The sequence below is a fragment of the Dendropsophus ebraccatus genome, chromosome 3 (assembly GCF_027789765.1).
Source record: "Dendropsophus ebraccatus isolate aDenEbr1 chromosome 3, aDenEbr1.pat, whole genome shotgun sequence".
Lineage (NCBI taxonomy): Eukaryota > Metazoa > Chordata > Amphibia > Anura > Hylidae > Dendropsophus > Dendropsophus ebraccatus.
In genome coordinates, this window is record NC_091456.1 from 23,398,085 (window position 1) to 23,423,019 (window position 24,935).

The 24,935-nt window shown below is 43.0% G+C and overlaps 1 protein-coding gene and 1 gene segment (V, D, J or C); both read right to left on the reverse strand.

The window, feature by feature from the left end:
• LOC138785310 (immunoglobulin lambda-1 light chain-like) overlaps positions 1-20,381 on the reverse strand; it is a 91,199-nt gene extending 70,818 nt beyond the window's left edge. Inside the window, 2 exon segments of the V gene segment in view lie at positions 19,917-20,220; positions 20,300-20,381. Of these exon segments, the coding sequence occupies positions 19,917-20,220; positions 20,300-20,357 (362 nt within the window).
• LOC138785315 (immunoglobulin lambda-1 light chain-like) overlaps positions 1-24,935 on the reverse strand; it is a 152,497-nt gene that overhangs the window by 77,229 nt on the left and 50,333 nt on the right. The window lies entirely within an intron of this gene.

Here is a 24,935-nt window from a genome sequence, read left to right on the forward strand (position 1 = left end):
CCCCCCATATAGTGCCCCACATAGTAGCCAATCCCCCATATAGCGCCCCACAGAGTAGCCAATCCCCCCATATAGTGCCCCACATAGTAGCCAATCCCCCCATTAGTGTGGCCCCAGCGGAAAAAACAATAAACCAGTAACTCACCTGTCCTCCGGTCCCAGCAGCTCCTCTCCCGGCAGAGCGCGCACTCCCGTCATCCTCCGGGGCGGGCAGCGGGGTACAGAGTCACTGACTGTGCCGGAAGTGACCTGCAGCCTCTATATGAATTACTTCCGGTACTGTCAGTGACTCTGTACCCCGCTGCCCGCCCCGGAGGATGACGGGAGTGCGCGCTCTGCCGGGAGAGGAGCTGCTGGGACCGGAGGACAGGTGAGTTACTGGTTTATTGTTTTTTTCGCTGGGGCCACATATATTGCGGGACACTGGGGGCCGTTCCGGGACCGCGGGACAGCACCCCGAAAACGGGACTGTCCCGCGAAATCCGGGACGGTTGGGAGGTATGCTGATAGCATTACCGGATAATGTAAAAATAATAACATTTTTTTTAAAACATTTCTAGCAGGTGACTATATCTATATGTTACCTAATCTCACAGGATTCAATGAGACTGACTGCCTGGTGTCCGGGCAGCATAAAATGTATTACGTGTTCTGCTTCCCACTGCTCCACTCAGCCCATCTTGGCAGTATATTTTAAATGTGTGAGGTGTTATATACCAAGATGTGATCATCTGTGCTTTTACCCGCATGGGCATGTCCTATAGCTGCGCAATTTTGCTATAACAATGGGGACATTACCAGAACAGTGGTTACTTTTCCCACGATTTCAGGAGTAGGGAACTTTGGCTCTCCAGCTTTTGCAAAACTACAACTCCCATTATGCCTGGAAAGCCAACGCTTTAGCTTTGGCTGTCCAGGCATGATGGGAGTTGTAGTTTTTCAACAGCTGGAGAACCAAGGTTCCCTACCCCTGCCTTATTTAAATAGAGCACAATCTATCTCTGCTGTTCCATTAAACTTTATGGAACTAGCAGAGATAGTCAAGTACAGCTGTTTAAAGGGGTAGTCCACCAAAGAAAAATTTCTTTCAAATCAACTGGTGCCATAAAGTGCCAGAGATTTGTAATTCACTTCTATTAAAAAATCTTAAGTCTTCCAGTACTTATTAGCTGCTGTGTGTCCAGCAGGAAGTGGTGTTTTCTTTCCTGTCTGACCCAGTGCTCTCTGTTGCCTCCTCTGTCCATGTCAGGAACTGTCCAAAGCAGGAGCAAATCCCCATAGAAAACCTCTCCTGCTCTCCAGACTGGAAATAATACAACTTCCTGTTGGGCATACAGCAGCTGATAAGTACTGGAAGGCTTGAGATTTTTTAATAGAAGTAAATTACAAATCTCTGGCACTTCATGGTAGCAGTTGATTTGAAAGAAAAATTTTTTTGGTGGACTACCCCTTTAAAGCATACCAGGTGAATTTGCTTAAAGTTGGCCATAATTTTGAGTGAAAATAATGTGTGAACAGGTGAAAAATATCAGGTTGTGTTACATTATATTGAGTTGCATTGCCATTTGTAACAGCATTGCGTTAGTTTCTAACAGTAAATAATAGAAAAAAATTCACTACAGTATTGAAAGCTGCAATGTAACTTGATTGTTTGTTTTTACTCTACATAGACCCTGACGGAGTTAACAGATTTTTTTTTTTTTTTTTTTTTTGGCCGTTCAACAAAATTCAATGGACTTTTCAAAATAGTTACACCCAAAAGAGTGTTAAAAGCGGACATCATTCAACCTAAACTTTAATAATGTGCCAAAGTATGTAAAACATGACGGCCGTTATTTTGTACTCAAATGATGGATATTATTATCCAATAAATTATTGGATAGCCGTCACGCAAAAATCCATATTTTATATTAACGGATGTTATTGTGCAAATAACCACTTAATATTAAAGGAGAAGTCTGGCCCAAAGCTAAATTAAAGTATGTTATTGCAACATAAACGTTTTGGGGTAGCTATATGGTGGTGTGCAGCTGCGTAGGTGTAAGGTCACTTGGGCACTTGCCACAGTGGCCAGGAGCGGTTTTGTAACCCACCCCGTACAAATGGGCACTGTGCTCGAGGTGTAACCTGTTGTGTAGGTGCAGAATGATAGACCAGAGTCCAATAGGTTAACCAGGATAACTTCCATTTACTTAGAATCTTCAGTGCAATACAAACCAATAATAACACTTTGAAATGCAGGTGCAGGCAAGAGGTAGTAGTAATAGACTTTGTAGGTAAAAGTAGAGTGGAGTAGAGGAGCGTCTTGAGGGCCATGTCCATGGAAGCAATGTACTCTGCCGGGATAACGTAGTTGAGAATAATAGAAGAAGAAGGTACTCGTACTCACATATAGATACCTTTGATCTTACCGCCTTATGCCCTATAGTTTTGGGTTATCCATCCTGCTAGGGGACTACGAGGTTCCAGATCCCTGCCCTGGGTTAAGCAGACTTTCCAAGATTTCCCAGAATAGCCATGCATTACAGTAGGATACGTAGGCTTAACTGCTGCTTTGTCCTACTGGGGTCAGTACCTAATCCTCAGGTATATTGCCCTGTGTCTTGTGGAAGGTATCCCTGACATGGACATGGTTTTCCTTAGAGGATGTCTCCCCCTCCTGAGAGACTAGCACTGCATGCTAGTGGTAGTTAGTTGCATAAAAAGAATAAGTCTTTCTTGGTTCCTGACTAGGGTCCTGGCCTGAGCCAGGCCCTGACTTTCTAACTCTCTCCACCACTACTGACTAGAAAAGACCCTCCCACAAGGAACTAGTAGGACAACTTAGGTAGCCTGTGATTGGTGGGGCTGTGTGTGTAATAGAGAGAATAGATAACATAGGAGGAAAAGTAAGGAAAACCTGTGACAGGAGGAAACATAATTAAACAGTTACCCAATGCTTCCTTCAACTATGCTCAGTTCAGTACACACAGTTAATACAGCAGCGACACCTAGTGGGGAAAACACTTAATACACTTTTCCTTCATCTCCTTGGTGAGAACCTGAGTGATTTACTTTGCCCAGGTGCATAAGAAACTTAGTGGCACACGTAGTGAAACGTTTAATATTAGCAGCCGTTAATCAATGCATTGTATGAACTAACGCCTATTGTTTCCATAGATTTCAATAGAAATCATTAAAAACTGAAAACTATGACGGATATTTTGAGTATCAAATAACGGCCGTTATTTTATTTAAAAAGATAGTGTGTTAATATGGCCAAAAGGTTCAAATCATCCCATTATAACTTTTCTCTGTCAGTTCCACTTTTGGTTCTGGTTAAAAGTACTCGCCAAAATACGACCGAAAAAAACGATTGAACTACTAAATGTGAACGTAACCTCGGGCTTATCAGTCGTGCTTGATGATACGTTGCTCATTTCCTGTGCGGTCTGTAAGAGGAAGAGAAAAGATGTTTTGTGTAAGATTCAAGGCATTCTTTACCACTGTGTTACCCATAAGTCTCATCAAAGTATACAGTGCAATAATAATCTGCATCATCCTCAGGTTGCACACCAGAGATCTCCAAATGCCAGCGTCTGTTGGGTACATCATCGGTCACCGAGAAGCGATCTGGGATCCCAGGTCCTCTGCCCTGTGTGCTGCCTGTTCTGTAGTGATATACCATTTTTATACCATCATTCTTCTGCTGCAGCCAGATGACTCTGTAAATGTCAAAGTTTTTCCCAGTGTTCAAAGTGCAAGGAATCTTGGCTTGTACACCAACTGCAACCTCCATGGAGGACGTCTGGACCAAGACAGGCTGCAAATCTCCATCTGGAATACAGAATGGTACGAGAAGAGAAAGACTAATGTAAATGTACGGTATTGTAGGGCTAACAATTATTATATTACAGCTAAATCTATGTACACTATGTCCTTACATGAGATATGTGCCACCAGTAATATAAAGGCGGGAGCCCAGAGCATGATGAGGCTCATAAGGAACTGCTGGAGCTGTAGATGGATCCTGAGATTAATCGGATCAATTTATGTCTGAGAACCAATAATTTATGCAAATGTCTTTTAAGCCAGTATGTAAATGTTACAGCATGAATAACTGGTATATAAAAGACAGAGGATCTCACCCCAACACGTGGTATACCTCCAGCTCTGCCGGGGGCCGTACTTTACATTGTAGTGAATGGTTAATTGATTTGCAGGCACACAATTTAACCCATAGCTGCACCAGGACGTTATTTAACGTCCTCGTGCCGCTATGGGAGTTCAGAGGGGGGTCGCGCGGCGACCACCCTCTGAACTGCCGCGATCCCGGGTGCCGCGAGTAGCCCGGGCTCGCGGCTATTAGCGGGCACGGTCCGATCGCCGTGCCTGCTAATTAAGTACTTAGAAGCAGCTGTCAAAGTTGACAGCTGCTTCTAAATACTTGCGGTTACACATCCCTGGTGGTCTAGTGGGGGGATCGCCCCCCTGCGGCGCGATTGCGGGGGGGCGATCCCTGCATCCATACCGGGCCGGGGTCTGCTCCGTAATGGCGCTGATCCCGGCTCGGCATTCTATTGCTTTTGGCTGCAGCAGCCAAAAGTAATAGAACACCGATCTCATGGATTCATGCAGTATAACTATACTGCATGGATCTCTATGAGAGATCAGAGTGCATATACTAGAAGCCCCCCAGGGGGGCTTCTAGTATATGTCTAAAGTAAAAGAAAAAAGTATTTTTAATAACACAAAACCCCCTCCCCTAATAAAAGTCTGAATCACCCCCCTTTCCCCATTTTATAAATAAAAATAAATAAATTAATTAATAAACAAACATGTTTGCTATCGCCGCGTGCGTAATCGCCCGAACTATTAATTAATCACATTCCTGATCTCGCACGGTAAACGGCGTCAGCACAAAAAAATCCCAAAGTGCAAAATTGCGCATTTTTGGTCGCATCAAATCCAGAATAATTGTAATAAAAAGCGATCAAAAAGTCATATATGCGCAATCAAGGTACCGATAGAAAGATCACATCATGGCGCAAAAAATGACACCTCACACAGACCCATAGACCAAAGGATAAAAGCGCTATAAGCCTGGGAATGGAGCGATTTTAAGGAACGTATATTGGTTAACAACGGTTTGAATTTTATACAGGCCATCAGATACAATATAAGTTATACATGTTACATATCGTTTTAATCGTAACGACTTGAGGAACATGCATAACAAGTCAGTTTTACCCCAGGGCGAATGGCGTAAAAACACATTTCCCCCAAATAAAAGAAATGCGTTTTTTTTTTTCAATTTCACCACACATATAATTTTTTTCTGGTTTCCCGGCACATTTTAGGCAAAAATTACATCTGCCTTAGCAAAGTACAATTAGTTGCGCAAAAAATAAGGGCTCATTTGGGTCTCTAGGTGGAAAAATGCAGGCGCTATGGCCTTATATACACGAGGAGGGAAAAACGAAAACGCAAAAATGAAAACTGGCTGTGTCCCCTAAGGGTTAATTATAAAAAAATAATGTTCCTGCAGCCGATACACTGTCCATTGCTACGTTGTTATATGTTAGGCAATTGATCAGCCAGGTACATGATGTTTTAGGTGGCTGGCGGTTGTCAACGGGACCTGGGTGTGACATTATGGGGCACGGGGATGGGTAAGAATACTTTATTTATTATTTTACCGCATCCCCTGCCTGCCTTTTTTTTTTTCATGGGACTTCTTCTTTAAGAAAAAATGGTAATGTTAGGTGTGAGTTTACACTGTATTTTCATCTGACTCAAAGCGTGGTTGACTATGTAGCTATAACAACTTCATAAGTCACACACAGTGTGTTTTTTGTTGCAATGCAAGTAATATATAACTAAATTATGAGTTTCAGATTATTGAACAAACCACCTTAAGGTGTTCCTATTATTTGAATTTACTTTTGACTTGTTGCACATATTAAGGCCAGGTTCAGACTATGTAACTGTGCGGCTGTATTTGCGGCGGTATTTTTGGTGGTTCATGCGTACGCTGGAAAGTATAGGATATACGGCTGCACAGTGCACACTATGTATGAATCTACGGACCCGTATAAAATGAACAAGACCATTGTTTGCGGCTGGACATGCGGCCGTGGATTGACAGGCGGTCCGTACGGAGTACTTCAAAAATAGCCGGCAATGATGCCGAATGCCGATGCCTCTAATAGTTAATATATTAAATTAATAAAACACATTTTCTTTGTAATAAAGTCCCTTTCGTTGGTCAATAATTTAATTCTAACGAATCCATCATTTTGCAATTAAATATACTGTTAAAAAGATATATAAATAAATGTATATTTATATATATATTTATTTTTTGACAGTATATTTAATTGCACAATGATGGATTCGTTAGAATTAAATTATTGAACAACGAAACTGAATTTATTATTATTCATCGAAAATGTGTTTTATTAATTAAATATTAATTAGTACAGGAAGCTCCATAAGCCGTTAATTCATATTGCCGGCAATAGAGCATTCTGTACTAATCATCACTTTACTTTAATGAAAACATCAAATGTTTCTTCTAATTATGTTATCACAATAGCATTAATAGCACAATAGCACCCCCTGCCGCCGGCCGCACCGCTCCTTACACAAGAGCTTCAGCATGCCCCCCCTCCGCTCCCCCTCCTCCTCCTAGCTTCAAACGTCAAACTATTCCGCCACCGACTCGCGCCTGGCTGCACTGACCGACTCGCCGGCCGGCTGCACTGACACACACACCGCCCGGCTGCTGCTCTCTGCTTACATGCATGCCGGCCGGGGACACCGGGAAGCATCGGGAGCGTCAGCTCTCCCCCACCCCGCAGGAAGCACGGCGCTCCCGATGCTTCCCGGTGTCCCCGGCTGGCATGCATGTAAGAAGAGAGCAGCGGACGGGCGGTGAGTAGGTCAGTGTGGCTGGGTGCGGGTCGGCGGCGGGATAGTTTGACGTTTGAAGCTGGGAGGAGGAGGGGGAGCGGCGGAGGGGGCATGCTGAAGCCCTTGTGTAAGGAGCGGCGTGGCCGGCGGCAGGGGGTGCTGGTGATGGGGATAGCACAGGTACTAATCCCCTATCACCTGCTCATACTATGAGCAGATGATGGGAGGACTAGTACTGTGTGCATGTGTCCAGCACCGAGCAGGGAGGAAGGGGGGAGGTAGATGCACAGGCACCTCTCTCCCCCCCTGCTTGGTGCCCTCCAAATGTACTGATTGAATACATTTATGGATTACTTTGGGGAGCAAGGACACTTGCTCCCCAAAGTATTCCATTAATGTATTCAATCAAAAACTGTATATAACATTTTTACATACACATCCATTGAATCAATAGAGTGTCCAGCAAGGGCGCACTATATATAGAAGTCAATGGTACTCATTGACTTCTATATATAGTGCGCCCCCTGCTGGACACTCCATAGGAATTACACCATGGTTCGCGACGTTACCATATTTCAGAGAATTTGAAGATTTGATGATCTACTAAATTAAGGGAAATAGCCCTATATGTGCATTTCCCATAATTAATGTACATCAGAAATGTGTCTAACTTTTCATAAGTAATAACATATTAAAAAATACTTTCGGCCGGAGTTGCCCTTTAACCCTTTCATGACCAGGCCAAAAATGGCCTTAAAGGAGCTCATCACCGAAACATGTTTTCTTTCAAATGAACTAGTGTCAGAAAGTACCAGACATTTGTAATTTACTTCTATTTGAGAATCTCTAGTCATCCAGTAGTTATCAGCTGCTGTATGTCCTGCAGGTCCTGGTGTTTTCTTTCCAGTCTTACACAGTGCTCTCATTTTTATTTTTTTTTTGGTTTGCGCGGGTTAAGGGGGCCGGCATTTACATATTCGCAATGGGATGACAAGTGTGAAATCTGCTGCGGATACGGTATGTGTGTTTCTACCCTAAGGGTATATTCACACTGAGTAAATTAGGTGGAATTCTGCCACGGAATCCTGCCTGTCTCAGTGTGCCATAGCCCATCTATGGGAGAGCGACATGTCACTTCTTTGAGCAGAGAGCGTTGGCAGCAGAGGAGCGTGCACTCTCCTTATAGACGGGCTATGGCACACTGAGACAGGCAGGATTCCGCGGCGGAATTCCGCCTAATTTACTCAGTGTGAACATACCCTAAAGCAGAATTGGCTCAGTTGCCCCTAGCAACCAATCAGATTTCATCTTTCATTTTCTAAAGAGTCTGTGAGGAATGAAAGATGGAATCTGATTGGTTGCTAGGGGCAACTGAGCCAGTTTCACTTTACACCATGTTTGATAAATCTCCCCCTTTGTGTCTGTTTCACTGTATATATTTATCTTCTTTTGTGTATGTGTTTCTTTCTTCTAATATATTCTAATTTCACTATCTGATTGCCTGATGAGAGGTATAATACATTGTATTGTGCCTGTCATAGGCATTTCTGATCAGACTTAGGGCTGATCCTGATCAGCTTCCATAGCAATGACACTGGAGGCCTTAGGGAGGCCTCCGCTTGTCATAACTACCATTGGAGCTGTGTGATTGTTTTGATTCCCCCACTGTTCTTCACTATAGGTGCTACAATCTGACCACAGTATCTATAGGGTTTATTGCCAAGTGGGTGCTGGCTATCACCGATACATCACTGTGCCTGTTTCATCCACAGATGTAACTATACGCCCATGGGTTAAAAAAAAGAAAATTTCACATTGTTTTCTTGCTGTTTAACTTTCAGTGCCAATAACTTCATTCTATTAGTAATTATAATTACAGCAATACCAAAGACAGTTTATAAGGTTTAATGGTTTATAATGGTTTGGTATTTTTGTACAATAAAAGGAGGGTCTAGGAATAAAAAAAAATGATGATGATGATGATGATGAAGGCCTTTTTTGCCTAATGTGTTTTTCTCTATTAACATCATTTTGTATTTATTTTTAGTATTTATATATGAGTTTTGGGAGGGGTGACGAAATACAAAATCTGCTGGTGTGTTTTAGGAAACTAATTTTATTTATTTTAACCCCTTCCCCACATAATACATAATGGTATGCCATGGAAGTCAGTGACCCCCCCCCCCCCCCCCCCCGCATTATGCCGTATCGGTATGCCACAATGCACAGGGGCTCTATGAGCTCACTTCATGGAGAGTGAAGACTGTCTGCTATTAGCAGCCGGGTCCTTACAGTAAATGACAGCAGCAGTGATTGTGCGACTGCCTGCCTTTAACCCCTTAAATGCTATTTTAACGTTATTGACAGGAGTGGTACCTGTTACTGATCAAACGGGACCGTGGCAGTGCGACTCCTGGGAACACGATCATTTTCCCTGACTACAGGAGGCATAATACTTACCCCTGTGTGGTCTGATTGGAAGTCTGGTCATAGAGTCTGCCTCAGGTAGACTTAAAGGAGAAGTCTGGGCAAAGTTATTTTTTTATCAAGTGCTGGGGAGGGGGAAGATAAAAGAAATAACATGCTCTTAGCTCCCCAGCTCCAGCGCTGATGGCAGCGTACTGCCACTTCGATACCCATCTGTTTCCTGGTCTGAGCTGGGCCCGGGTTGTGACGTGTGCGGTCCGCTTAGCCTGTCAGCGGCCGAGGCGGGACCCTGCTACAGCCGCTTCTTTTGCACTTACCTGCTTTTGTTGCACAGATATGTCAAAAGGTAAGATTAGTTGGGGTTGGGGTCTTAATGCTAAGACCCCCTCTTATCGATAGTTATAGCCAGGTGAAGTGTGTGACAGCTCACTTTATTCCCCGACTGGCAGGCTAATCCAACTCATTGCAGGAGATCATTACATCTAGTAGTGGTGAAACTACTATAAAGGCAGACCATGCGACTGCTACGGGGTCCTTTAACTGTGAGTGTTCTTGATAAACGTTCACAGTTAAATGCTGCAATGCTCTGACTGACAGGGCGTGAAGCCATTGGATCCCTGTCCTGACACTCTCTTGTGGCTGGAGGCAGTATTGCACCTCCGGTCACAAGAGCACCTCCTACACATGCCTGGCTCAGCACAGTCTCCTGGCATTCATTCTCCTAGCTCCCCGGCACATGGGTGACATTACTAGTGACCAGGGAGCTGGAAGAACGAAGGAATCCAAGGGGAGTGCACTGGGCCATTTGAGTATGTGGCATTCACTTTCCCAGCTCCCAAACACATGGGTGGCATCACTAGTGCACCAGAGAGCTGGGAGAAGAAGGAATGCAAAGGGGCATGCACCGGGCCAGGTGAGTATGTCTATGGGGATTCATGAGGCTCCCTACAGTCCTTTGCTATGGGGCCCCATTAATCCTAGCTATGCCCCCAATCTATGCGGCCTGTCTCCTGCAATAAGTAGGATCATCCAGCCAGGGAGTGAAGTGATTGGCTGCAACTAATGATTAAGGATAGTGAACCCTGACCAGTCCTAACTTTTGAAAAATCTGTGGGACCTGTCAAGAATTAATTTAAATGTCAGTAATGTTATAAAACAGCTTGAAAAGATAAGGAAAACAGCTTTGGTTTAAAGAAAAAAATTCTGTAAAAAAACACTTATTATTATTATTATTATTAGTAGTAGTAGTATTAAGAATAATATTAATAATTCATTATTTATTATTATTTAACAATTATAATACTTAATAATGATTATAAACTATTATGTATGATAAACATGATAGATAGAATAATAATATTAATCAATAATATCATATAATAAATATCCCCAATCTAGCTGTACTCAGAGAAAGGGATAATGACAGTATTGTATGACTTCTCTATAGACAGTAATCACTGTGCTGCTGTGAGGAGTGCCATATACCGCAGTAGTAATCTGCTTCATCCTCTGTCAGAACCCCCTTAATAGTTAAGTAGCCAGTATTTTTGGAATTATCCTTAGACCCAGAAAACCGATTAGGGTCTCCTGCTCCTTGGTGTTTGTTGCTGTCACTATAATAATACAGAAGATACCGAGGTTCACTCCCTTCCTTCTGCTGATACCAGTAAACGGTGTAGCCGCTTATACTGGTACCGCTAGCTGTACAGGAGATTGTCACTGTAATCCCGGGGGACACCGATTCAGAAGGCGACTGTGTCAGTGTGATCTGAGCAGCACAATCTGAAATACAGGAACAAATGTCAGAAAACACAGAATAAAGGGAGTTTCAGTAATAAATGAGAAGTTGTGATCCCAGCAGATCCCGTCCTACTTGTGCTAATATAGATAAGAGTGATGGATAAGGCAGCCCAGGACATGGTGCTTGTGATGTCAGCCAGAGATCCCTTCTGTGTATGGCTCTGCTGTCTTGTATTATATAGTTTATAGATGTAAATGGGATCCCATCTGATAGGCTGCCACATATTGTGCCCCACCCCTGTATTATACAGCACATATTACAGGGTGTATACAGGCAGTTATCTGATATTCTAAATAGAGTTTATAAAACACTGGAAATGAGAAGGTTTATTAGAACTTTTACAATTCTGTACAGTGAAGTCTTATAGCCTATCGAAGTGGTACTTTATCAAAATAAAATTGCTTTCACATCAACTGGTGTCAGAAAGTTATAGAGATTTGTCATTTGCTTCTTTTAAAAAATCTCAAGTCTTCCAGTACTTATCAGCTGCTATTTGAGCTACAGAAAGTAATATTTTTCCCCAGTCTGACACAGTGCTCTCTGCTGCCACCTCTGTCCGTGTCAGGAACTGTGCAGAGCAGGAGAGGTTTTCTATGGGGATTTCCTGCTGCTCTCAACAGTTCCTGACACGGACAGAGGTGGCAGCAGAGAGCACTGTGTCAAACTAGAAAGAAACACCCCTTCCTGCAGAACATACAGCAGCTGATAAGTATGGCACAACTTGAGATTTTTAAATAGAAGTAAATTACAAATCTATATAATTTTCTGAAATCAGCTGATTTCAAATAATTTTTTTTCTGCTTCAGTACAACCTTTAGCATTCATTACTGTTATGCCGGGCTATGGTCTTACTGTGGCTGCAGCTAATATACAGTATTGATGTATTGTAAAAATCCACTCATATATGCTAGGCTAGATACCGGTGTTCTTTAGAATTATCCTCTAAAAGAGCAAGTCCCATAAAACTTAAAAATGACTGGCAGGCAGAGGGGTGATGGAGCATATTAAAGAAAGGATACTTACCCTTTTCCGTGCCACTGTAGCGCCTCTCAATGTTTTCCGCAGGTATCCTGCTGCTGAAATGTTTTGTTTCATGAGACTTCTCCTTTAGGGTACAAACCCACTTGACGTATTTGCTGCGTGAATCAGTCTTAAAAATAAACAGGCAAAACGCAGGTTGGCTTTATACGATTGTTCTGCATTAAAATACGCAATTGCGTATTTTTGAAGCGTGAAGCTTGTTGTTAGCAAAGCATCAGTTGTTAACAACCTGTGCGAAAAAACGCATGTAGCTTCACGCTTCAAAAATACGCAATTGCGTATTTTAATGCAGAACAATCATATAAAGCCAACCTGCGTTTTGCCTGCTTATTTTTAAGACTGATTCACGCAGCAAATACGTCAAGTGGGTTTGTACCCTAAAAGGAACCTGTCACCAAAACAATGCTATCTAATCTATAGACATTGTATTATAGAGCAGGAAGTACTGAGCAGATTGATTCAAATCCCTGCTCATTCTGTGTTAAGAATTCCAGTGGACAGTACCACTCAATGATAGGGTCATATATATATATATATATATATATATATATATATATATATATATATATATACCAAAAATGCTGCAGCACTCAAGATAAATCAAGCCTTTTTTTAAGCCAAATACACACGTGTCCCATAGGGATATATATATATCAAACAGTGCACTCATTAGTGAAATCAGCTGTGAACATAGTGACGTTTACATCATGTGATTAAGGGGACTGAGTCCCGTAATGGATATAAACAACGTGATATAATATAATACATATGCAGAAAAGAAAAATCATCATATACAGTTCAAAACATTCCTATTCATAAGAATAATAAGGAGCATGTCTGATCGCTCACCCAAGATAGGAGGAAAACACGCTAGTCTGTCAGTGCAATCTCTCTGTGTGTTGGAACGCAAGCCCCAATGGAACGCAATCTAATGCGTGTACGTATGGGTCGCGCATGCGCGAGGTATATACCAATCGCGCTGCAGTGTAGCTCAGGACAACACAGTGTGGGAACACCCAACAATCTCTGAGTGGGTCCGTGCTAATGGGTGGCCCACAAACCATGTGCCCTTGGTTCTATACTTATGCTATTCTTTGTAATGTTTATACTTTTGTTCTCTTTGTTTATTTTGGTTTTGTTCATAGGTATTGCTATAGATCTCTATGCATATCGCGAGAGTGTTGGGCGTTCCCACAGACTTGTCCTGGTCTCTTCTATATATTACATATATATATATATATATATATATATATATATATATATATACACTGTATGTAGATATATACTGTGTATATATATATATATATATATATATAATGTAGGATTCCACTATGGGTTTCTTCTATTTTCACACATCCAGGTAAAAGTTGTTCTTTCAGGTGCCACAGTTAGTGCAGTTAGCTGCTGTGCTCTACTCCAGCCACTAGCTGTCTCACTCCCCCTGCGCACAGCTGCAGTTATGTAGGAAGGTTTAGCCTGCCACACACACTTCACTTCCTTCTTCAGTATAGTGAGTTGTGGTTTAGACAGAGAAGATACCAGACCTATTTTCAAGTGTGAGAGACTACAGCAGTCAAGCACTGCTGAACCTAACCCTGGGGTAACCAGAGTTACAGGAGTAACCCCCTTGCCGATGATTCCTTAATTCAGGATAGTCACCCTCTTAAGAAGGAGAGGAAAAGAAAGCTGATCTGCAGTAGAGCACAGATGCAAGTAATCCGCTCTCTACTGACTACGCTCCACTACATAGGAAAGCTTCTACTAGTTAGCTTCACCCAGAGACAGAGACCTGGGACTCGTACTACCTATCAGGACGGTCACCGAAAATGAGAGACAGAATGTGATCAGATATGAAACAGTAATCTAAACATGAGTACGAAAAGTTCTTCAAGTCACACACTACACACACATCTCGTCAGAGTACAAAGCTAAATAGGCAAGGCCCTCCTATCCGGCCCCTATTTCCAACTACAGAGTTTACTACTCTATTTCACCTCAAGCTTTTGTTGTGGTTACTGGTTATTGTACTAGGTATACCAAGGTATAACTGCTACCTATTGCGCTGAAAATATTTTAGGCATTGTTTAAGTAGTACTCTGTCATCTCTGTCTGCACCTAACACTAGTTCTACCAAAGGTTCGGTGCCACTGTGTCCGGGGGTGGGTGTCATCACTCCTGGCTGTCGCGACAAGTCACCCTGTAAGCCACGGTGGACTCCCCAGAATACAGTGAAGTCCCGAATGAGGGAATCGACTGCCCCCCACCCGGAGCTCATCTGCTCCTTTAATTGCAGTACATGCCCCCCCAGCTCACCTGTGGCACTCCTCTGAATAACCCTCTGACCTCCTGCCTTAACTCTGCTATGTCACTACCTTACTACCCCAACTCTGCTATGTCAGTACATTACTACCTCAACTCTGCTACGTCACTAGCGCCTCAACTCTGTTACGTCACTGCCTTACTACCTCAACTCTGCTGCGTCACTGCCGCCTCAACTCTGCTACGTCTCTACCTTACTTTCTTAACTCTGCTATGACACTACCTTACTTCCTCATCTCTGCTATGTCACTACCTTACTATCTCAACTCTGCTACGTCACTACCTTACTACCTCAACTCTGCTACGTCACTGACACCTCAACTCTGCTACGTCACTGCCGCCTCAACTCTGCTACGTCACTACCTTACTACCTCAACTCTGCTATGTCACTATCTCAACTCACCTACCTCAGTTATCCATTGAAAGGAATGAAGTACTTTACCTTCTTAATTTTTTTTTTTCCTAGTCATTCTTAGAGGCAAATTTTCTTCACTAAGTTGTTCCATGTATCCAGTTTACTCTTCTGGATGGTAATTTCAGCTTCTCCTCACCTGTATAGGTATAAAAAATTTTCCCGAACATCTCTCATTGACTTTAATGGGGTTCAACTTCAAGTTCGACTTGAACCTTGAACCGAACGCACCTACTGTTCGAGATTCGATTCCCATACATAATACCATCATACTAACCCTATCTATTACACTGAGGCCAACTTTATATGAAGGCCAAATCATAACAGCGCACCATTACCAGATATTACCATTACATAATAAGAACGTTACCATTATAGTCCCACTAAATAAAACCAAAGGTAATTTAACCAATAAACACTATTAAGGGGGCAAATAATACTGCCATGCCATGACCACATATGTCCACTAACTAATGACTAATACTATCATACTGTATACTTAACCCTATATGCAGGGCACCTTGTATGCCATTAGTCCAGACACTATACAGGGTGTTCTCTGGGAGAACTTTCACTACCTACAGTACACCATCTGTGCAGCCCCCCCCCCCAACTGTGCCAGCCCAGTGTGACATAACCTCGTGACAGCTGTTGTGCCGGCAAAATCACAACTGAGACTGGCATGTAACTACAAGTATCAGCCATCCCACAGGTTTCCCCCATCACATTCCCTGTGGGTTGCCACAAATCTTTTTTCTGTGTGCTATAATGAATTTAATGGTGCTCATTAGGATGTTTAAAGTTTGTTCTTATAACCCAACCCTGATCTATATCATTCCTCAACTTTGCCTTTGACCTGATAGTTGAGCTCCTTAGGGGCCTGTTCCACGGAGCAATAATCGGCCGAATCAGCGCTCGGTGGAATAGAGAAAACGATCAGCCGATGATCGTGTCATCGGCTGATCATACATTTAGGCCCAAACCTAAAATCATCTGGCACCCACCACGCATCGCTGCTTGGAATAGCAATGCGCGGCGGGCAACCGACGATTCAAGCAGCATACATTACCTAGCAGGGCTTCTCCTCCACTCCGTCTTCATCCCGGTCCCACGTGCAGCAGCAGCAGCTTCGGTGCGGCCTAACTGAGCTGTCAGACTGCTTAGCCAATCAAAGGCCGGGACCGCCACGGCCAGTGATTGGCTGAGCGGTCTGACAGCTCAGTCAGGCCGCTCCAGGGTTGATGCTGCGAGTGGGACCGGGATGAAGACGGAGTGGAGGAGAAGCCCTGCTAGGTAATGTATGCTGCAAGGGCATCGGTAACAATGTCCCTGCAGCCCTCGCTAAACGATCATCGGGCCGTGGAATAGGACCAGTAATCTAGCAGATCGGCGGTCGTTTACATTATTGATTGGCCCATGGCATAGGGCCCTTAGTCTTCATGTTTCTTTGTATTGTTGCATAGTTAGGGGGTCTTAAAGACACTTTGTACTGTGGGAGATCAACTTGTTTCAACTTGTGAATTCTTAAAGAACTAAAAAAAATTGTTCTGTCAAGGTGCATTAAAATAAAGAAGTACTTACCTGCCTTGATTCCTTGCTGCTGCCATTCTCATGGTACTCACCCCCTTTGCTCTCATCTAAGCCTGGTAATACTAATAACATTGCAAAGCCCACACAGACATTTTAGGTTCTAATTACAGAACTCATCATCATAGATCTTACTAAGGCTGGGTTCACAATATGTTTCTGCAATCCATTTTTTCATCTGTCTTTGCAAAAAAACAGATGGAAAAACGGATGCATTTTTGTGCGTCCATTTTGATCTGTTTTCCATTGATTTCCATTATAAAAAGAATGAGGGTTAAAACGGATCCGCTTTTTTTAACGTACACAAAAACGTAGCTAACCTAATTTTTGTGTACGTTAAAAAAAATGGATGCGTTTGGATCTCTCTTTTTATAGTAGAAGTCAATAGAAAAACGGATGAACACAAATGCATCCATTTTAAAAAACGTAGTGTGAACCCAGCCTAATAAAGGTTTATTTGTTTGTGGTTTGTGCTCTCTGTCCAGGTGCTGTATATCTTGTTGAACAGCTCTATAATGTGTAACCACTGTGCATACACCACCAGCATAGAGAATGCAGTAATACTCTCCATCATCTTCAGCCTGTACATTTCTTATCGATAAAATGGCCAGTCCACCAGATATTGATCCTGTGATTCTATCAGATGTTCCCGATGGTTTAACATTATGGTTGCTGCCTCCATCACTACTCACTAGGAGCTTTGGAACACTCTCATAACGCTGATATATCCAGGTTGGATGATTCCCCGGACTTACAGAACCTCCACTTCGACTACAAGTCAGACTAATGCTCTTCCCGACAGTTATTGATGGTGCGTCATCCTGATCCACAATGAACTGAGCTGCTGAATCTGGAAGAAAGAGATGTTAAAGATGTCATACAAACTGAAAGGGAAGTTTCCTGAGCAAATCTGAGCAAACGTTTGATCATGTCTTACAGGACCAGTATGAGACAGAGAGGAGAAGTAACGTCCAAGACATGATTAAGAGAGAGGGAAGGATTTGATGTAAGCTGTTAGCGAAATGTTCCCTCAAACCTTAGAAGCTACTAAAATGTCATTAGGAAAGGGGTGTGCTAGATTATGCAAAGTGACCGGAATGAAAATGACTTAAAAAAAGGAACCTGTGCAGGAAAGCTGTGCTCTTGTGTTCTTGTGCTCTTGTGTTCTTGTTTGTATCATTATGAAAGAGATAACATATGTCTGCAGTTGTTACTACCAAACTACAAATAAAGCTCTTAGGGCCCGTTCACACTATGGAAAACAGGCGGAAATTCCAAGTGCAACCCCTGCCCTTGGACTCCACTCAGAACCTTTGTCTCTTAGTTGGTAGTGATGGTATATACTGCATTATTTTGCCATTATTGTATTTAACAATAGTTTTAATTAAAAAGAACAGTTAACAATTGCAATCAGACTTTAGATTGAACTTTTATTAAGCCTATTAACCCCTTAACGTTCTGGGCCGTAACTGTATGGGTTAGAAGTGGGGAAACAGTTTTTCAAGCAAGGCTTTACTCAACATATATATATATAACTTGGTTTAAGAGCGTTTGGTTTAAGAGCTCACAGTTTTTCAAAATTGTGACTTGGTTTAAGAGCATTGCTTTGGTTTAAGAGCTCCCTGTGCTGGGTGGGAGCGTGAGTAGGGGAGGGGCATGGCCTGCATAGCAGGGTCTACAGCCCTGTACTCTGACCCAGGAATTCTCCATCACCTTCCAAATCATAGCAGATCCACTTCAGGCTGGGGCTTACATCAGGGGACAGGACTGTGGAGGTAATCTCTCCATAGCTGTAACCTCTCTCTCCTGGAGAGTGCTGCATGTATGTGCCCACATCTGTCCTGCTCATTCCTTCCTGCTCCCTGCAGTCTCTGTCAATCCTAAATGGCCCATGCTGAACACACACCCCTTCTCCATTGCTCTCATGTGACCACACAGACCTCTGACAGCAGCCCTGCTTCTCTATTTTAGCATGTTGTACTACGCTACTGTATTATGGGGATCTGCAGTTCCATCCTGTATCTACAAACTGCTGCTGTGTTATCAGGTTTATACAGTTACTATACATTATACTCCACATGCTGATTGCTATACTCTACAGTAACTTATAATATCACATATTCAGCTGTTTCTAAATGTTTGTTTCATTTGTTTTACATGTTATTCAGAATAATCAATATTTATTTTTGGGGCGTGGAACCAATTGTCTTCATATCAGTGTTTTATGGGAAAATTTGCTTCGGATTAAGAGTGGGTTTGGATTACAAGCGCGGTCCCAGAACGAATTATACTCGTAATCCAAGGCACCACTATATATATATATATATATATATATATATATATATATATATATATATTATATAGTGTATATATATTTTTTTTTTTTTGTCAGTAAAAAAAGAAGGTATATAACTTCCTGTCACAGAGATTTCAAGCAGAAACATGATAAAACCAGTACGATTTGTGATAACACCATATTTATACGTTCTGTATGTTAGGGTAATTGATATCAGACTGACTGGGTAAGGAGGTCAACATTAGGTCCAGATTGTCAGACAAAGGTGAGGTCAAAAATCAATGAGTTATAAATACTCCGAACAGCAGCACCAGCTCCAACTGGCTTGGTGCTCCGTTCTCCTGATAGGCCATCCGTCTCGCACTGTAGTCCAGATTTATCATGCGTGTAAAATATGAACTGGTGTAAACTGCCCGCAGCAAAAAATCACAGCCCAGTGGCGTAACTACCACCATAGCAGCCAAAATAGCTGCTATGGGGCCCACCACCACAACTAAGGGCCCATCCCTGCAATACACTGGGCCTCCTGAGCTGTCATCATACTACCATTGGGGACACTATGTACTGGGGGGGGGGATAAGGATACTACTGAAGATGCCTATTTTCGGGCACACTATCTACAGGGGGACACTAGGGGAGATGCCTACCATGGGGATCACTAAGAGAGAGGCCTACCACGGGGTAAATGGGGGAGATGCTTACCATGGGGGATACCAGGGGAGATGCCTAATATATATCTACTAGGCAGTGGGCTTACAAACAGGGGGATTACCTATAGTGAGATGGGGGTCCAATGAAAGGTTTGCTATGGGGCCCAGCCTATCTAGTTACACCCCTGATCACAGCTCAGCTTTCACCTGGACTCTTGTAACTTTTGAGACTAATTAACCATTTCAAATTAGTGGATATACAATAACCATCTCCTCATATTACACCATATATTGTGCACTTTGGTGGAAGTTTCTTTGTCATCTGATACCCTGCATTATTCCATTGTATCTGATGTGTTATGCTTAAATAACATCAATTATGTCTGTAATGACAATGATACAGTTAATGCACTGCTGCCTCTAGTGTTTGATATGGGACATGCATCAGGTATTTGTACATGTTCATTATTAACACCTAGTACTGTGTGTATACCACTACCAGCATAGAGCAGGCAGTGGTAATCTCCTTCATCCTCAGACTGGACCCTGCTGATAGACAGGACGGCTGCGCCCCCAGATATGGATCCACTGAATCGATCTGATATTCCCGATGGCCTAGTGCTAGTTCTATAAACTATAAGTTTAGGGCGACTTCCAGGTGTCTGGTAGAACCAAGATGGGTAGTTATCCCCAGTTACTGAACCCCCACTTCGACTACAGGTGAGTCTGATACTGTCTCCAGATGACGCTGACACGGACGCATCCTGAGTCACAGTAAACTGGGCCAATGCATCTGAAATAAAAAAGATGAAAGTTACATCAGAGAAGCCAAATGTCTTCTGTAATCTCTCTGTGCTGAATGTGGATCTTACATGCAGAATACAGAATTAGAGCGAGGAGGCGGAAGGCCCAGGACATGGTGTAGGACATATCTGTGCAGGTTAGACAGCTACACAGCGATGCCTTCTTCTTTTATGAGCCCAGAAAGTGGAGAGGACGTTACTATGCAAATGATATAATACACACTGATAGGAATGACTTTAGTTTCTTGTCTGGGCTTAAAGGGAACCTGTCACCAAGACAGTGCTATCTAATCTACCTCCATCATGTTAATCATCAAAATTTATTGATTTATGATTGTTAATTGTCAAAGAAGGAGATGTTGAGGATCAGAATTATATTGTCCCATCTGGTGGCTTTAAACTCTACTTTTGTGTTTGCACATTTTTTTCTTCTTTATTTTCTTCCTGGTTATTGGGATCCATGAATAGGAGTGGCACAGCGGCCATGGGGACCAATGAAGAGAGATATTAGTAGACATATTGGCGGCCATGTTCTGGGCATAGCCTAAAAGATAGGCCCCCACACCCATTATTTGCTGGGATATTCATATATGCCATTTTCCTTTTCGTTTCTAAAATAAAAGGTGGCCTGAGACTTTTGACTCCATCTGTATGTATCAGGAAAGCATCTGTCAATGTCATCAACTATCTTTATATGCAAAAAATAAGCTTGTGGAGCCTCATATAAGACTCTCAAAACCCAGGACTAGCCAGATATCCCTCCGGGAAGGACCCAGCCAAGGTTGGCTCCTGTAGGGAGACCAACAAAACCACCAGATTAAGTGGCCCTTTGAGTCAATGTAATGACAAGGGAAAAACCAATGCCCGGTATCTATCCAGAGACAGCTGTTTCGGAGTGTTGTCCCTCATCAGTGTGGAGCAGCATTCTGGCTAGGTGGAAGCAATGCCTAGTAGAGCCATAACAAAAGGGGCAACACACCCGAAACAGCTGTCTGTGGATGGATACCTGTGCTTGGTTTTTTCCTTGTCATTACATTGACTTATGGAGCCACTTAATATGGTGGTTTTGGTGATTTCCCTACAGGAGCCCTTCTCGGAGGGATATCAGGCTAGTCCTGTGTTTTGAGGCTCTCATCCCTGCAATACACTGGGCCTCCTGAGCTGTCATCCTATTACAAAGGAAGATGCCTACCATGGGACACTATGTACTGGGGTGGTGGGTAGGATACTAGGGGAGATGCTTATCTTGGGGGACACTATCTACGGGGGGATACCTGGGGAGATGCCTATCAGGGCACTGGGGGAGATGCTAACCATGGGGGATACAAGGGAAGATACCTATCATATCTACTAGGCAGAGGGCTAACAGACAGGAGGATTACCTACAGTGAGATGGGAGGGTTGGGGGGCCCAATCAAAGGGCCCCAGCCCTATCTAGTTGCGCTCCCATATTACACCATATATTGTGCATTGTGGTGGAAGTTTCGTTGTCATCTCATTATTCCATTGTATCTTATACTTATATGTTATGCTTGAGTGACATTAATTAAAAGATATTTAAAAAAAAAAAAGTGAACAAGTCTAAAACCAGCTTATGTCTGTAATGACAATGATACAGTTAATGCACCGTTGCCTCTAGTGTTTGATATGGGACATGCATCAGGTATTTGTACATGTTCATTATTAACACCTAGTACTGTGTGTATACCACTACCAGCATAGAGCAGGCAGTGGTAATCTCCTTCATCCTCAGACTGGACCCTGCTGATAGACAGGACGGCTGCGCCCCCAGATATGGATCCACTGAATCGATCTGATATTCCCGATGGCCTGTTATTTTGGTTGCTACTACTACTATAAACTACAAGTTTAGGGCGACTTCCAGGTGTCTGGTAGTACCAAGATGGGTAGTTACCCCCAGTTACTGAACCCCCACTTTGACTACAGGTGAGTCTGATACTGTCTCCAGATGATGCTGACACGGACGCATCCTGAGTCACAGTAAACTGAGCCAATGCATCTGAAATAAAAAAAGAAATAGGTTACATCAGAGAAGCCAAATGTCTTCTGTAATCTCTCTGTGCTGGATGTGGATCTTACATGCAGAATACAGAATTAGAGCGAGGAGGCGGAAGGCCCAGGACATGGTGTAGGACATATCTGTGCAGGTTAGACAGCTACACAGTGACTGCCTTCTTCTTTTATGAGCCCAGCAAGAGGAGAGGACGTTACTATGCAAATGATATTATACATACTGATAGGAATGACTTTAGTTTTTTAGTCAATCTGGGCTTAAAGGGAACCTGTCACTAAGACAGTGCTATCTAATCTATCACCATCATGTTATAGAGCAGGAGGAGCTGAGCAGATTGATATAAAAATGTGTGGGAAAAGATTCAGTATAACTTCTAACATGTTGATTAAAATCCCTGCTCATTCTATGAAAAGGAGTCCAGTGGGCGGTGTCACTGGACTCTTTATAATGGAATAAATTACAAATTATACTGAATCTTTTCCCATAAAGATATATATCTATCCGCTCAGCTCCTTCTGCTCTATACCATGATGCTGATAGCTTAGGGAGCATTTTCATAGTGAGAGGTTCCCTTTAAAATGATTGTAGTTTTTTAATCTACTCATAATCACTGTATTTATAAAGTAAAGCTACAAAGTAGAACTAGACTAAGTGTAAGTCTACATGTAGGTTTATAATTGCAACTTTATCCTGCAGGTCAGTATGGTTGCGGTGATACAAATGTATGTACTTAAAAAAATAGTTTTGTGTCACTATATTCTAAGCTCTTTTTTATTTTTCAATCTTTTGATCTGTGTGAGGGCTTGATTTATTTTTTTTCGCTTTCAAATTTTATAAAAAAATTTATATATATATCAAAATTAGATAAAACACGCGAATGACAGGCAACATATGACAAGGAAAAGAGAAGGTACCTAGGGGAATATACAGCAAGACTGGTTAGTCATAAAATAGGTCTCCAACAACAGGTTTAGCAGGTAAATACGGACAGGGAAATAACAAGTGATATGTCAAAATCCAACTAGGAAGTATCTGGCAGCATCCTTACTGTTTCCAGAGCTTTTTTTCTTCCAGGTTATTGGGATATATGAATAGTGGTGGCAAAGCAGCCATGGGGACCAATAAAGAGAAATATTGCAAGACAAACATGGCCACCATGTCTAAGAGATACCCCCCCCCCCCCCCCATCCATGACTTGCTGGGGCATTCAGATATGTAATTTTCCCTTCTGTTTCTGAAATAAAAACTTTTCACTCACTGGTACACTTACCATTCACAATCGGTTTCCAGTGCTATGGCTTCATTCCAGTAGTATTGCTCCGTTTGGGTCCCGCTGGCGGTGACATTACAGCTTTTCTGACCACTCTTCTTTACCCATTAATTTTGAAGACCAGAAGTTAGGGTCTCCAATGCATCTCTATGAAAACTCTCTCATAGAGATGTATTGAAGAGTTTGACGTCCGGACGCCGAGTGGCCCGCAGCTACGTTGGCATCAGCGGGACCTGAACTGCGCTGTACCACTGAAATGAAGCCGCACTGGTCGCAACCAATCATCATTGGTAAGTGCACATATCAGCCTGCAGCAGGGGAGGAAATAAAGAAAAAAGTGCACTGCTTCTTTAAGAAGAACTAGAGGCCCTGGAGGTAATGATATGGCCCCCACAGAGCTCTGGTCTCAACATCATGATCTGTCTGGGATTACATGAAGATACAGATGGATTTGGGCAGCCTCCATCCACAAATCTGTGGTTAGTTCTCCAAGATGTTTAGAGTGTACACAAATGCTTTTTTATATTTTGTGGGGGGTAAAATATATAATTTTTAGGGGGTTCTTTGTGGTTAATGCTTTTTTATGCAGTTTTGTTCACACATTTTGTACATCAGTTTTTTTTTTGTTTTCCCATTGCAATTTCTTTGATTTAATGATTACAGGATTCAACAATTTTTCTTTAAAGCGGATGTACCATCACGTCCGTTTTTTGGAACCGCGGCCCGGTTCCCGTGTACGGCGCCATTCTATGCACAGTTACCGGGCCGGTGCTAAAGCACAGGAGGCGGGCTGGGCTGCCCCCAGTGGGAGGGAATTCCCTCCCTTCTATGACGCGGTTCCCTTAGAATCAATGGAGCCGCGTCATAGAGGGGAAGGAATTCCCTCCTACTGGGGGTGGGCTGGCCCGCCTCCTGTGCTTCAGCACTGGCCCATAACCCGTGCACAGAACGGCGCTGTACATGGGAACCGGGCTGCGGTTCGAAAAACGGACCGCTGCACCGGCTTCCCCGTAACAGCACCGATCTATCAGTGGCTCAGAATAAAGAGGATGCACCTGATGGTACATACTCTTTAAAGGGGTACTCTGTCCGAGGCCCTTTTTCGGCAATGCCCAGGGAGAGGGTGGGCAAAACCAATAACATACACGTACCTCACTGGCTCTAGCGCTGCTACCTGCATTCCATCACTGTGGTCCCCTGTTGTCTGACCGCTTCTTGGTCTTGAGATGGGACATGGCAAGCACACTCAGTGTCCCACCTCTGCCATTGAATATCTGCCATGTCCCATCTCAAAACCAGAAAGTGGCCGGACACCAGGGGACCAAAACAGTGGAATACTGGTGTCAGCACTGGAGCTGGGGAGGTAAATGTGCGGTAACCACGGGGGATGATAGTAATGC